This window comes from Rattus norvegicus, chromosome 20 (genome assembly GCF_021556685.1).
Source record: "Rattus norvegicus strain SHRSP/BbbUtx chromosome 20, alternate assembly SHRSP_T2T, whole genome shotgun sequence".
In the NCBI taxonomy this organism is placed as follows: domain Eukaryota; kingdom Metazoa; phylum Chordata; class Mammalia; order Rodentia; family Muridae; genus Rattus; species Rattus norvegicus.
Genome location: NC_141553.1, coordinates 20,054,216 through 20,070,250, shown reverse-complemented (window position 1 = coordinate 20,070,250; position 16,035 = coordinate 20,054,216). Strand labels below are relative to the sequence as shown.

The following is a 16,035-nucleotide window of genomic DNA, read 5'->3' as shown; positions in this document are numbered from 1 at the left end:
TCTGACTACTGGAGGTACGTCAGGCTGCTTCTAAGAATTACACTAAGCAGCGCAACAATGCAACTGAACTTCCAAAGAGAGGAATCTCAGCTAAATATTTGGACAGGGACATTTCTAGACACTGCTAAGAGGAGAGGACAGGAGATTTTAAGCAGTTTTCAAATTAGATTCGGAAGCCAAGGCAAACCCTTTAACCTACCTCTGACCACGTACAGCACAGGAATCCAACTGGACAAACAGCTTTTCCAACAAACCTAAAAATAGGGAGTCTTCATAAATTTTCAAAACTGTCCTTCCTTCCGCTCCAGACAGCCCTTGATCTCTAGCTGTAAAATCCGGCTGACTTTGGCACACTTCCATTTGGGGTTGTAAGTTACTACAAACCTTAGACTTCTCTCAGGTCTTCGGTCTTCTCATTCCAGATGCTTAAACACAAGCAGAGAAACGCTCTCCTTGGGCAAGCTGTAGTTTCCGAATAGCAAGAAACTGACCCAAAAACTTACACATCCAGAGCACAAAGGTACTTGAAAGCATCATGAGGCCTGAGCTCAGCCCCGAGACTGTGCTCCCAGGGCAGGAATGGCTGCTGTGAGGTCTGGGGAGAGTCAAGTCTCTCCAGTTCCCCAGAGCAATAGTCTCAAGCAGCCACCACAGTAACATCTACACATATACAGAATTATATTTAAATTCATATGGAATAATATTTACATGTTAATTAAGTTATACGTAGGAAAATAGGAAAAGTCCAGATGATGGTTTACAGACAAAGAAAAGAAAACTATACAAGACAGGAAGAGCCAACAGTAAACGCCACGATCTTCCCCTGCCACAGCAGGGCGGGACTTCCAGAGGGTTACATCTTCTTGATCTGATTGTCCAAGTCGTCAAAGTATGGGTGCTTAAGGGCCATTTTTCCAGAGATTCGTTTGGCTGGATCATAGACCAGCATTTTCTAGAGAGGAAAAGGAAGAAACAAACTTAGGAGCCAGCTCTCTATCCACCCTTCCAAGACTTAAATATCAGACACCTTGGTAGCCTGTTATAAATTATAAGATAAGCACCCAGACAGCTTTAGAACCAAAACATAAATCTTCAGATTATCTAGCTAATTCTATCTACCTTGAAAATTAAATGTCCATCTGTTATTCACAACTGAAACAGTAGCGATCCATTATAGTGTTTCCTGAGTGTCCACACAACCCCCTCCCCAAGCCAACAAAGGAAAAACCCACAGCGTGTTTTTATAAACACGGCTACAGTGGATGGATTCATTACAGTCAGCTGATTTATATACTCCAGATCTTAAATCTGATCGTGCATATTATCTTCAGAGAAAACTCAATAAACAGACTAAAAGCCCACCCCACCCAGACCGACAGGGCCTTGCGCTACAATGACCCTGAAACCCTCCTGCCTCTGCCTCCCAAATGTTGGGATGACAGGCAGGGGCCACCACAACAGGTTGTGTGGTGCTAGACAGAGATCAAAGCCAAGGCCTACAGAGCTTTCTGTTGAGTAGTTTCCATGTGTGCTCACACATTCACTCAGAAGTACGAAGGCCTTGAAGATATGTCAGTCTTCACAGCAAAAGGGAAAGATGTGCCACGCTGTTTGGATTAAGACACCAAGTCTCTCAAGGGCAGCAAGACACTTGCCAGAATCCATGAATGTGGGAGAAAATAAAGCGAAATCTGAAGCCAAGTTTCATCAATAATTCACAGTGCTCTCCAACTGTGACAGTTGGCTTCTGTGGGGCCTGCGAAGTCAGCAGCCTGTGCTGCAGTGGAGGACAGGACAGTGAGGGCCACAGCGCTCAGCAGGCGACAGGGCCACAGCAAGCTTAGCTACTTCGTTCCTGGTGTCAGCTCAATGGAGGAAATGCACAGGACTGACTTTCGATAAGTGAAGTGAAATCCTTTATGTTTAAAGACCTGAGAACAAAGTATGGAGCTCAACGGTCAATGACCAACCCTCCTTCACCCACCCCTTGAAAGCTCTGCCATCCATCCACAGACACACAGACACACAGACACACACACACAAAACACACACACAGACAAAACACACACACACAGACAAAACACAAACACAAGACACACATACACACAACACAAACACAAGACACATACAAACACACACACACATACAAAACACACACACACAACACAAACACAAGACACATACAAACACACACATACAGACAAAACACACAACACACACATATATACAAGACACATACAAACACACACATACAGACAAAACACAACACACATATATACAAAACACAAACACACACACACACATACACACACACACACACACACACACACACACACACACACACACACACACAGAGCAAGTAACTTTAGCTACTCCAGCGGTTAGGCCCAGGATAGGGAAGGTCTCTAAGTTCACCAACAATACCAATGTGTAAAATCTGAGCTGCTTTTGGTGGCGCCGTTTATAGATTGCAAGGGAGCTGAAAGACCGACTGGAATGTCTACTTTATTCCTTCTACAAACTCAGATTTTAAACATTGCTCCACCTACACCAACTGTCCAAAAGGAGGCTGTGCTTAGTAATCCCAAACAGTAATTTTGTTTTCTGCGTTGTTTTTAAAGAAAATCACTGCTAATGACGTTCACCGAGCCAACTGAAGAAAACCAGAATCACGTTAGTCTTTGCTAGCCTTTCTGGGAGAGGAAACTAGGCCGGACCTGAGAAATAGAGTTTATGCTGTAAAAAGCCCGCATAGCACAATTTCCCAAGCAGACAACAGAATGCACACTGATAAACTGAGGGCTCAGTAGTGAACGCCCAAAACAAAGTTCACCATAACTCAGCAACATACACTCAAGTAAGGTGTGTGAGCCCGGCCTGTCCTACAGCGAGTGTCCACTGCAGCCTACCACAACGAGAGGTAAATGACAAAGTCCAGCCCTGAGGCCCCTCAGACCACTTCATGCCTCAAAGGCAGCTGTCACCACGAGTACACGGGGCAGGTGCCTGGCTCAACTGCTGACTTTGCCCACTTCCAAGTCCAGGACTGAATATGTTCTGTCACCCCCACCTGTCCTACGAACATGCAAGGGCACCACAATGGAACCCTGAAGAACAGCTCACTTACCGAGAGCAAGTCCAAGCCGTTTTCATCCAGGTTCTTGACGTGGGACGCGAGGCTCCCCGGCTTCCACTTGGGGAAAGTGTTCTTGTAGTCCTGCAGGGACTCTACTTCTGGCCACACTTCGTTGTTAGGGGTGCCCAGAGCTCTGAAAGGAAAGCAAAGCCCTATTACATACACGGCGCCCTGATTATTTAACCGATGGGCTCTGAACAGCTTAGGCATAAAACACCGTTACCTGAAGATCCTGAAGAGCTGGTCAATCTCTGAGTCGCCGTGGAAAAGCGGCTTCTTGGTCGCCAGCTCTGCAAATATGGTCCCTATGCTCCAGATGTCAACCGGGGTGGAGTAGCGAGCCGAGCCCAGCAACACCTCTGGCGACCGGTACCACAGCGTCACTACCTGGCACAAGACAGATCACACATGGCTGTCTTTTAGGAAGCTGTGCTGGTGTCACCGGGAACTTAAGCCAATTGGCTACATACAAATTACGAAGGTGAAGGTATTTTATGTCTGACTTCTGCTCATTAATGGGTAAGAACAATAAACGCCTTGCTTTTCAGATCACCGAAGTCAATGGACCACAGCAGCTTTTGCCTGACTGGGTACACACCCGGGTGGCACACACCTTTATCCCAGCACGCCAGCACTCTGGAGGCAGAGGAAGGTGGATCTCTGTGAGTTTGAGGCCAGACAGACAGATAGACAAAACAACTTTCTTTTTCAACTTAAAGAAAAAGCACTAAATAGTAATATATGGTTTAGGAAAGATGCTGGACAAAGTGTGCATTACGTTTACACGTAATGGTAGCTCCAATTACCATGAATAAGAAAGCTAAGCCAGGGGTTGGGGATTTAGCTCAGTGGTAGAGCGCTTGCCTAGCAAGCACAAGGCCCTGGGTTCGGTCCCCAGCTCCAAAAAAGAGGGAAAAAAAAAAAAAAGCTAAGCCAAGCCAAAGTGGGTGGGACCCAGTTGATTAGTGATTTAGAACTAATTAGTTTATTTATCAAAATAGTGAATCTGGGGCTGGGGATTTAGCTCAGTGGTAGAGCACTTACCTAGGAAGCGCGAGGCCCTGGGTTCGGTCCCCAGCTCCGAAAAAAAAGAACCAAAAAAAAAAAAAAAAAAAAAAATAGTGAATCTACGACCTCTGTGACCAATGAGGTCAGCAGCAGTTACGGCCATCAAACTGTCATGGTAATAAACTGTGAAAAAAATAAAATGGAATAGACAAGACAGAGGCCACCCCAGTACAGTGGGTGGAGAGCTTCCCTATCACGCAGCATGTGCAGGACCAGAGCCCTGCACAGCCTTGAGCAGGCACGGCAGGGCACACGTCTGTGCAGTTTTAGCACCCAGGAAGCAGGCAGGCCGGAAGCAGGTAGCTACCCAGTCAATGAGGCCGGTTAAGGCTACAGAGAACTCTGCCTCAAAAACCCAAGGACACAAGGAGGGACCGACCCTCTAACTCCAGGTTCACAACTCCCCGGGCGCCAATGTTCCTAAGTCAACGCCCTTCCAGAAATACCAGAGAAACCCAGTCTGGTGGTGTGGACCTACAATCCCAGCTACTGGGAAGGCCAGTGCAGGAGTCCCAAGGCCAAAGTCTATCCACTCCAGTGACCTCAGGGCCAGCCGGGGCAAGTCAGTGAGACTTTCTCAAAACAAGGAGCAGGAACACAGTTCAGGGGGCAGAGTGTGTGAGGCCTGTGGATCAAACCCCACTACAGAGGAAATAATAAAACAGAGCAATCATATGAGATGCCAGCCATCAAGATCCCACTGACAAAGCTTGATGACAGGCCAAGGGCACAGCTCAGTGACAGAACATCCGGGCAGCACAGGCTGGGGTTCGGTCCCCAGTGCTCCCTCCGCTAGCACTAATTGGCTCCTAAATCTAATCACAGTACCTCAGACAGCAAAACCTGCTTTTTAATTGATCTGAATGACCACAGCAGGGTCCAATCAGGAGGGAGCACAGGTCTGGGAAAGGTCAATACAGAGAAATGAGAACTCCCAAAAACTACAATAAACCCCTTCCCTGAGGCTGAGGCAGCAATCAATCTCCCCTGACAAACGATGCCAAAGATTCCATCTCTATAGTCCACATAAACGAGAGCGGATTGATAATAAAAAAAAGCAATAAACTGATACTACAGAACTTTTTTTTTGGTCTTCTGAGACATAGTTTCTTTGTGTAGGCCTGACTATGCCCTGTAGACCAGGCTGGCCTTGAACTCAAAGAGATTCTCCTGCCTCTGCCTCTGCCTCTGCTGGGATTAAATAAAGGTGTGCACTACCACTGCTTAGCTGCAGACACTTTTTTCAACCAAGTATTTCTTTCTTGGCTTAAAGACCAGAGGCAGCACTCCAGCAACCACAATCTCAGGGCTTTGCTCACCTCGTGTGTGTACACTCTTATCGGTATTCCAAACGCTCTGGCAAGGCCGAAATCTGCCAGTTTGATTGTTCCTTTGTCATCAATCAATAGATTTTGAGGTTTCAAGTCTCTGTGAAGAACTCGTCGGGAGTGACAAAACACAATCCCCTGGAGGATTTGGTACAAGTAACTCTAGAAAAGAAACAAGCAAGTCGGAAACTTGATCATTCTACAAGATTCCTAGAGGAAAAAGTTCTGAAAAAAATAAATTATGACGCAGAGATAGCTATCACAAGACATTTTAGGCCTCTTTAGACTAACATAAAACAGGCAGACAGGAAACCTGTTTACACATGCAGTGTGCGTGTTATCAAAAGATGTATCCCACAGGAGCATTTAAAATTTTGTTCCCTGTCTTTAAGTCAAAAGTTAGCTTTCTGTGCAGAAGTTTCCTCAACACACTCGTGTCAACTGCTTCTATCCTAAATAAAATTTTTCCCCCCATTTCTGTCACTTACACATGCATTTCCTCTTTGGAGACAACAGAGAAATATGTAAAACAGTTTAAACTGGGCCTTTGTAAAAGTTTATTGATAACCTAATTCTCTAATGTGTGCACAAGCGCACACACACACTGCTCACTATCCTATGTGTGTATGAGCTCACACCCATGTAGGTACCCAGGTCACAGGTGGAAATCAGCGTCTTCCTCTATTGCTTCCACCTTTGTTTTTGAGATAATATTTCTCATTAAACCTGAAGCTCACCATTTTAGCCAAGCTGGCTGGCCAGTAGTCCCTGAGACACAACAGAGCCACTCCCCCCTGTCCCTGCCTCTGTCCTTCCCACTCTGGGCTTCTAGATGATAGAGGCTCAGCTCCTCACGCTTGTACCATGAGCATTTTCCCAGGAGATCCCCCCAAGCCCTCTACTCTTAAAGCAAAAGGAATCTCAAAGAAAAGTTAGGAGGTAGGAGAGGGCAGGAAAATACTGGCATTATTCTAATACATGTGATCTTATATATTATGCCTTCAACAAAACAAGGTCCAAAAAAACCCATTAAGAATATTGTGCTGGGCAGTTTTATGTCAACTTAACACAAGCTAGTTATTGGAGAGGGAGCTTCAATTGAGAAAATGCCTCCAGGAGATTAGGTTGTACCGCCTGTAAGGCATTTTCTTAGTGATTAATGGGAGAGGGCCCAGCTCACCATGGGTGGTGCCATCCCTGGGCTGGTGGTCCTGGGTTCTATAAGAAATAAGTCTGAACAAGCCATGGGGAGCAAGCCAGTAGGCAGCACCCCTCCATGGCCTCTGCATCAGCTCCTGCCTCCAGGATCCTGTCTTGCTTGAGCTCCTATCCTGACTTCCTTCTGAGACCCTTTCTTCCCCAAGTTGCTATGGCCAATAGCCTTCATCACAGCCAACACTGAGCCCGACTAAGTCATACACAGTGTAAGCACCAGCAATGGTTGGCACCACTAGCAAATCACCGTGTGTCAGTAAAATGACCTTTGAACTCGCTGACCCACATCCTCATACAGAAAGTTGAGCGATATGTTCAGGCAGGGTGTGCATAAATGAGTAGACACAGTATATAAATGTCAAATAGAGTAACTGTAACAAAGCCCTTCACATAATATACTGAGACTATTTAAAAGATACATATGGTGAGTCTTGGTAACAATGTAATAAATAATTGACTTTTAGAGGCCATATGGCCCTGTTCAGCAAGATCTTAAATATAAGCACTTATTTTATCCTAGTTCCAAGGATTTATCTCTAAAATCACATAAAGTGGTGGGCTTGGTGGCCCATGCCTGTAATCTCCATCCCTGGGAGAAAAAGGTTGGAGGGTTAGGCAGCCTGGGCTACAGAAAGAACCCCCAGCGCTCCTGAGGATTCACGAAGAACAGCCATCACTAAAGGAGGAAGTAACAAGTGGAAATGGCGTAGTAACTGTGAAAATGATTAAACCATTACAAAACAGAGACATGAGAGGGCTAACTCGTGTGCAGCACACATAACAACCCCACTGTGGTCGGACGCATATACAAAGCCAACATGAAAAGTCTCAAGGCATGGACACAGCTCAGGGGAGAATAAAGCTGCTTTAAGGTTAAGACTCCTTTACTACAGACATTTAAAGCCTGCACACATTTGCTGAGAAAGGCGCTTGCCCAGTTATGCACAATGCCCTGGATCAAATACCCAGTCCCCCACACAAAGAGTAATACATACATTTATTTTTTTTCTTTTTTTCGGAGCTGGGGACTGAACCCAGGGCCACTGAGCTAAATCCCCAACTCCAATACATACATTTATATTTTAACTGAAATAAAATGTTTACATCAACCAAAGCGTATTTTTCACAGAGTAAGATCACCTAGCATCAGCGCTAGGTTCAGGCTGGTGTCACTGATCTGCACGGAACTGCTGCAGCCTTGTCCTGCCCCCAGCAATGTAATATATAGTCCATAGGGTAGCACGTCTAGAACTGTCTGGAAATAAGACAGGCAAAGGATGACGTCATCCGGGCGGAAGGAAGGAAGAGGCTTTCTATTTTCTTACAGGTTTTCTAAGATCCAGCCACAAAACACAAGGATGGAGTCTACACTCAGAGGGCATTTAAGTATTAATAAAAGTACACAACTCTTTACCTTAACGAGCGAAGAATCCATGAACTGGCCAGGAGGGATAGAGTCCAGGTACTTCTTGAGATCCATGGACAGGAACTCGAAGATGAGATACAGCCTGGAGTCCTGCATGAGTACATCCTGCAGGCTGAGCAGAGCATGGCGTGAGTGCAGCAAGCAGCCCTGCCTGCCTCGGCTTCCACACACACAAGTGCTGAACAGAACTCGAGGAAGGAAGTTCAGGACAGTAACCTACAGCTCCCTGTGCAGAAGGAGCTGGCTCACGCCTCCTGCACTCCCAAAGCTGGATGCTTGTGGACATTAAAGTTGAACCCAACTTCAATAGCTGCTCCCTAGGCCCAGCCCCAGTACAATAGTTAGTACCCAGGCCAGGGGCAGAGGCCTGTCACCGCGGCTACCAGAGGCAGACGCTGAAGAGGCTAAGGCTGAGGGCCTCTAAATTCAGAGGCTGCCTGGGGTGGAAAGAACCCAAGGCAACCTGGGTAATTCTGTGAGAGGGGTGGAGGTGTGTGGTGGATTAAACCCCTATTCCCGGCACTAGGGAGTTAGAGGACAGCAGTAAATTCCAGGCCAATCTAGGTGAGCTACAGTAAAATCCTGTCTCAAAAATTCAAAACCCCAAATTAAGAGGCCAGAGGCTACAGCTCAGTGGTAGAGAGCTTTCTTAGCATGCCCCAAGCCTTGGGTGCAGTCCCTCTTGCCAACAGAAACTCCAATGAACCACTAGACAGCTTCCTCAAAGACCCAGCCCAAATGAGTCAACAGAACATAGGATACCTCATGCCCCAACCTAGCTACTTGTCTTAGGAGCCTCTGGGGACTTAGAGGCCTTTGTGGACCAGGGCCCTAAAAGTAGGAGCTGACCAAGCTTCTCGTGGAAGGGGTCTCGCGGCTGCACCTTACTCCTCCAGCCAACTCTAGCATCATGTCTCAGATTCTCCAAACATCTGGTTCTCTTTACCTCCTCCTGGCACCACAATCAACAAGCAAGCAGGACTCCATCCCACTGGAACCAGAAACTGCGGAAAACTTTCCACATTAAAATGGATTTGCAGCAGCCCCGGGGAGAATGGGTTCAATTCCAACACAGCACACCTGACTATATTTGGATGTCGAAGTTCTTTTAACAGAGAGATTTCCCGGATTGCCGTACTGGGCACTCCTTCTTCCTCGCTTTCAAGTCTGATTTTCTTCATGGCCACGATCTGGCCAGTAGTCCTGTGTCTACCTTTATATACCACACCATAAGTCCCTGAAATAAAGCGGAAAGATTCTTTTAAAGTTGAGCTCTTTGAGGGGCCCAGGAGAGAAATGCTGGCTGCGGTCAGATAGGTCACCTCACACATATTAACTACTTTCAAAAAGGAAATGAAGATGACTACACGCAAACACACACATGGTTTAGAGATAAAAGTCACTGAGTCACCCTAAGTCTCCCAGGTAAGCTTGCTTCACAACCCAGCACAGGAACATGGATCTCCTACGAGTTGCAATTCACCGATCAAACATCCTGCTATGTAGTTAAACGCTACATAAACTTAAGACTGGGAAACAGTACCGAGAGGGGCTCTGTGAGACTTTCACAAAACTGTACTGACTTAGGGTTCCCTTGATACTTTTACAACACATATCTCAAAATGCAGTCAACACTCCTCACCCAGCAGAGTGGAGACAGAAACACCGCACATTTTTATTAAACCCAATAAAGCTGCTATCATCTACCAGAGGAGGAAGCTTCCTAAGCTCTGGGAATGTGGAAAACACAAGTGTCACAGGAACAGCAATGGCAGTAAGAAGAGACACTGGGGTGCGGCAGACACATCGAGGTGGGCTATCAGCTCTCTCACACCCATGCTAGTCTCTAGGCACTGAAGGCCCTCGCTGTAAAGCCTTTGTTGAAAAGCTTCTCATGACATCGGTGTCACTTCAGCATTGACCCTAACCCCAGGCCTGGTGCCACAGAGCTGTACTCACAGCAGAGCTATCCACACAGCTATCCTCAAGCTGCTTGTAAGACTCAGGAAGGAGGATTCCAGGTTGGAGACAAGCTTCTCTACAGCCTTTACTCGCTCTAAGAATCCAGCCCAGTGGCCAATGCTTACAACAGCAAGCAGCTTGCTGTCCCCGGAAGCTCTGTTCCGCCATCCCTTAAATTCCAGGACAGTGTGTTTTCCTAAACACCAGTTAGTTTAATAATATTACTTCAAATAAAATCCTTACTGTTTTGACCAAATGCTAGGTTGATTAAATAACCATGCAATTCCAGATAAAAAGAACTGACAACATTCTGTCTGCAGAGCTCACGTGTTCCTTAATGGTGGAAACCATGCTTGTCTGACAGGCACAAGCAGCTAAGCCATTAGCAAGATGATTTTATCAAAGAAGTCAATTAGTAAGGTATCTAAAAGATCAAATAAGTTAACAGTGAATTCAGGATTCCTTCTGACATCTTGGTTCCTCCCGGTGCCCTACTGCGTTCTTGACTAATGTGCAGAGCCACGATTGGCAGCCACCACCCAGTAACTGTTGATTCTTAGACAACACAGACCTGCTTGTCTCTCAACTCCTGGCTCTTCTCAAGGAACTACCGAAACAGGGCTAAGGAAAGCACACTATTCACAAGCTAAACTAAATGCTCTGAAATTAAATATTCAGATTCTGAAGTATTTTAAGTTAACAAGGCCGGAGAGATGGCTCAGGGTTTAGACCACACTGCCCTTGCAAAGGACCAATACCCACACGAGGCTCACAGCCTCCTGTAAATCCAATTCCAGAAGAGGCGACATCTCTGGCCTCCATGGGCTATGCACACCTGTACAAATGCACACACCCACACACTGAATTTTAAAACGTGTCAGACAAGTAAAAGCAAGGATAAGATCTTAGTTATCCTGTGGTAGACGCTTGATAACACTGCTTGGAAAAATCCATTAAACCTCATCAAAAACAAATGTTTCTGGAGTGCTTACTAAACGCCAACGAAGGTCCCACCAACCATGTGTAGCCAGGCAACTGTGTAATCTGAAGACTGCCGCCCGGCATGGTGACCAACAATAATACCCAGGTGACTACGGAAGAAAACACTGACACGGGAAAAACACGTTACAACTCATTCACAGGTTTGACCAGGTACTTGGCAGAAGAAAATGTAGACAGTTATTACCTAGTTTTCAAATTATTTCAACAAGCCATTCAAGATCCCCTACAGAGAATCTGGAACAGCCAGGCACCGTGTAGCAGACAAGCCTCTAGGCCACAGAATTCAGGGAAGCAGGTCAAGGTGCTGTAGGACCTGAACAGCAACTGTGAGAGATGCTGGGGCCCAGCCTTCATGACACGTAAGCCCAGAGCAGCTAGAAGGAATACCGAGTCTGCCTCAAGGAAATGAACAATTTCCTTCAACTGCAACATCGGTTCTCAATCTGCAGGCCAATAGCTCTTTGGAGGGGCACACATATCAAGATATTCTGCGTACTGATGTCATATTTACATTATGATTCATGAGAGTAGCAAAACTACAGTTATGAAGTAGCAACAAAATTTTATGGTGGGGGGTCACCACAGGAACTAAAAGACTGCCATGTTAGGAAGGCTGAGAACCACTGCACTAGAACAAGTCAAAGATGGCTTCCGAAAGCCCTACCCAAGGGCATCAGAGAAAGGGCATCACCCAACTTGACAGGTGAGTGGCAGTAGACGATGCTGGCAAGGTAAGTGGTCACCATGTAAAGAGACAGCTGCCGGGATGGTCACCTTAAAAAAAAAGAAACCCCCAAGGCACACCATTCACTGCCTGGGCCACTCCTGGTTTAAATCCCCTGCCTTGGTTTTAATACCCGGTGTAAGTGGGGTCTCTAAACAGATAAAACCGTCCTCAACTTAACCCACATAGAAACAAGTTCCACCGTTTGCTCCTGGAGAGCTAAGAATGAAGTCTTGATCCTAAGTAGAAATACGGAAATTCTGTTGCAGGGAGAGAGAAAACAAAAGACGGAAATAGGAAAGGGTTATTTTTCATTCTTTGTTTATGTCACATAGGCCTAAGCATTGTTTAAAATACGACAGAAAGGAATTGAACACCATGTGATAGCCACTAGGTTTTAGTCACCCTTGCCCATGGTGACCACACGGAACATCGCCTGCTTCATTTGTCAATTACGGCATCCAGTTTCCATAAAGCTTAGAAAAAAAGACTTAAAATGTATTGCGAAGTTAGCATAACTTTACCCCCCTCATTCACTCCCCCAAACACAAGCATCTGGGATATCCAGTTCCGGAAATGAGATCAGCCTGGGGAGTACAGCCCAGCAGTATCGTGCATGAGGCCCTAGAGTCTTTAGCAAAGAATCAGAAGAATTTAAATTCTCCTGATCGAGAAGCACCTTGTGCTTCAGGTTGTAACTAAAGTATGCCTTACTTAACACCCAGACAAAAGCAGCCCAAGGAAGGGTTTGTTTGGACTCAGAATGGAGGTTCGAGTCCAGCAGCAGCAGCAGCAGCAGCAGCAGCAGCAGCAGCAGCAGCAGCAGCAGCAGCAGCAGCAGCAGCAGCAGCAGCAGCAGGTACTAAGAGTAAGGTTCACTCTGGCTTGACTCCCTTTCCATCTACACAGTCCAGGATCTCAGGCAAGGAATGGCACCCATATTGCGGGGAGGGTCCCACCCACTTCAATTAATAGCATCAAAATAATCCCCTGCAGGTGAGCTCAGGGCGATCCCAGATTCTGTCAAGGGGGCCCCGACCACCAACTATAACAGCACACGCGTGCACACGCACACAAATGCATCAATGACTGCACTCAGTAAATGGTTGTGCATTCCGTGGTAGCATTGTTACATTCTTGTCAAAAAACGTTATGCTAAAAACCACTCACCTTCTCCGATTTTCTCTATTTTGATATAGTCCTCCATAGTTACTCAACAGGTTACAACGGACCCTAAAAGGACGAGAAACATGGCTGTGGTCATGTGGTCATAATTCAAACAGTCGGAAGTATCCGGAAGACAGACGTCCCGGAGGAGTGCTTTCCATCACCTCCAGCATAGCCTGCCACTATCCGCCATTCCTTCAGGCAGTATTGTTGGGCTTTACCTGCTCCTGCAGTGAAGCGTTCCGAGCCTTCTCAGACACTGCCTTTGTATATTCTATACAGTGTTGTACATGGCCCCTTCACATTCACAAACCAAGCAGGCCTGTCGACCCAGCTACTAAGGAGACTGTCACACAGCCAGCTAAACGACTTAGTGATACTATGTCTCAAAAGAAATAAGCAGTAGTCCCTGACCCTCGGGACTTAAAGTTTCAAAACGGAAGTATAATGATTTTAATGCCAGTATTTCAACACGTTGCTACTGTACTAAAATTGCTTTATTTTTTTTTCCTTTAAAACAATGAGAATCTGTGAGAAGGAAGCTGTGCATGATGTAATCCTACCGTAAGGAAGAGCAAGTTCGAGGCCAACCTGTGGCCTAGTTTGCTGCAGCCCTGTCTGAGAAGGAAACAAAGTACAACTGTAAAGTCCAACCCCTAGAAAGGAAGGACAGTCATTTTTTAATAAAAGCTTCTGTTTACCTTAAAAGCATTCAATTCACTTGAAACAGCATGAACTCCTAGCTGCACAAGTGAAGTAAATCTTTTCGGAAACCAGCCACAGACAATCCCACTCAAGACTCAAGACTTGGAGGGAATGCCAATAAGCCCCTTAGAAGGAAGTATGTGAGGTGAGGAGCTGGCCAGTTTAGGTCACATTGTCACAAGCTGAAGTCACCAGAGAGGGAACCTCAGTTAAGAAAATGCTTCTGATAGGGCTGTAGGCAAGCCCTTAGGGTATTCTCTTAATTAGTGATGATGGGAGAGGGCTCAGCCCATTGTGGGAGGGGCCATCCCTGGGCAGAGGGGCCTTCCTTCTAGAAGAAAGCAGGCTGTGCAAGCAATGTCAAGGAAGCCAGGAAGCAACACCCCTCCATTGCCTCTGCATCTGCTCCTGCCTCCAGGGTCCCGTTCAGACTTCCTCTGTTATGGAATTGTGACGAGGAAGTACAAGACAACTAAACCCTTTCCTTCCCAAGTTGCTTTGCTTTGGGCATGGCTTTTCACCATAACAATAATAACCCTGACTAAGACAGTTTGAACAAAACCCTAATCACACCGGCAAAAATATCATGAGCAAGGAAGGAAAAAAAAAAACCTTGGCTCACAAAGAATGGCAGAAAGAAAAAAAAAAGAAAAGAAAAAACTAAGCGCCTTTTCCTTGAAAGCCCTGGGCAGATCCTTACCAATGAACATCAAGGAATAGCTGACCTTTTGTGAGCTGGTCCTTACAGATCCCTTTGCACTGTAAAATCAGCTCTGTGGGGTGTGGTGGCACAGCCTGGAATCCCAGCTCTTGAGACTGCACAAGGAGACAGGGGCTCAACAAATTAAAAAAAAAAAAATCAAAAAGAAAATGTAAACCTGTCCAAGAGCCTTGCCAGGCATCCCACTAGACCCTGGGGATTCTCATACGCCTAAGTTTGACTCTCAACTATGTATATGTTTAAGAAATTACTCCCCCCCCCCCAAATCCCCTTTCTTCAACACAGAGACGTAACAGAACTATAGTACATTAAACTGTGCCGCCACCTCTGCACAGACAGCAAAGAGTTAAAGTGTCTTCAAAACTGGGCTCATCCCTTCCAACCTTTTCCAGCCTCCTGGGGCTGGTGTTAAAAGCTGCCCAGGGTATCCAAGTTTGGGGGGTTGGGATAGGGGTATGGTGGTCCACGCACCAAGACCTTCATCATTACTTATGTTTTAAGACGATGAAGGATGCGATGGTATCCGCGGTTCTCCCTCTCTCTGTTTCTTAGCCTGGGTAGCGTCTGTGGCCGTCTATAAGCACCCGCAACTAAAAATAAACGATCCTACACTCTCTTGGCTCTGCACCTTGGTGGGATTGCTTTTTGAACGACCACGGGTCTGTTTCTCCGGCAGTACCGACTTGAAGGCCTCCGAAAGCAGCTGGTCTGGTGCAGCCCAGCTCCGCACAGGCAGCCAGCAGGGCCTGGGACCCAACTTGGCACCCCGCCCACACCCGGGGCTCCAGCGAGGCCTGCTCGTCTGCAGGACCCCGGGCTTGGGTGAGTCCTGTTCCTCCATAGAGGATCCCAGCCCCGGGTGATCCCTGCCCCTCCATAGGGGACCTGGGGCTCAGAGGAACCATGCTCCTCCAAAGGGGACCCCGGACTTAGGTGAGGTCATGCCCATCCATAGGGGACCCCAGGCTCAGGTGAGCCCTACAACTCCATAGGGGACCCCGGGCTAAGGTAGACCATGCTCATCCATAGGAGATCGATCCCAGGCTCAGCTGAGTCCTGCACCTCCATAGGGGACCCCAGGCTCAGGGAGGCCATGACGGTCCATAGGGGACCCTGGACTCAGGTGAGGCCCTACCCGTCCACAGGAGACCATGATCTCACGTGGAGGCTCTACCCGTCCACAAGGGGGTCCCCCGGACTCACAGGATGTCCTGCCTGTCCCCCCCCGGGGGGACACCCCGGCTCCCGTGGAGCCCCCGCAGGCCCTGCCGGCACCCTGCCGGACTCACGCCATACCTCTCTGTTCCCGCGGTGGCCACACCGCAGTTCCGGACTGCGCGGACGCAGCGACTCCGGGAGCTTAGAGGCCGAGTGCCAGCAGTTTCAAACTCACCGCGGTAAAGCTCCCCGGGTCCGCCAATCCGATTGCACGTAGACGTTCAAAGGAGCCAATCAGAGCCGAGCTAAGCTACGGCCCGGGCTGCCTGGGAGTGCAGAGCGCGAAAGGGAGCGGAAACCGCGGCCGGAGGAATTACAGGAGGGCGGGCGCCAACTGACTCTTGAGCTCAGCTTTCCTTCCAA

General features: G+C 47.3%; 1 protein-coding gene across 2 annotated transcripts; it reads right to left on the bottom strand.

The window, feature by feature from the left end:
* Positions 1-661: 661 nt before the first annotated feature.
* Cdk1 (cyclin-dependent kinase 1) lies at positions 662-15,830 on the bottom strand. 2 transcript variants are annotated; one of them, XM_087598250.1, is made up of 9 exons: positions 15,751-15,830; positions 14,459-14,549; positions 13,032-13,094; positions 9,254-9,410; positions 8,162-8,285; positions 5,524-5,694; positions 3,360-3,523; positions 3,128-3,269; positions 662-952 (listed from the first exon to the last, which is right to left on the bottom strand). In XM_087598250.1, the coding sequence occupies exons 3-9, from the start codon at positions 13,066-13,068 to the stop codon at positions 854-856; spliced, it is 894 nt and encodes a 297-aa protein (XP_087454376.1). In that variant the 5' UTR covers positions 13,069-13,094; positions 14,459-14,549; positions 15,751-15,830; the 3' UTR covers positions 662-853. The 2 variants fall into 2 exon arrangements, with proteins under 2 accessions (XP_087454376.1, NP_062169.1); NM_019296.2 differs by lacking the exon at positions 14,459-14,549 and having other exon boundaries at positions 663-952; positions 15,751-15,826.
* Between the last annotated feature and the right edge of the window lie 205 nt (positions 15,831-16,035).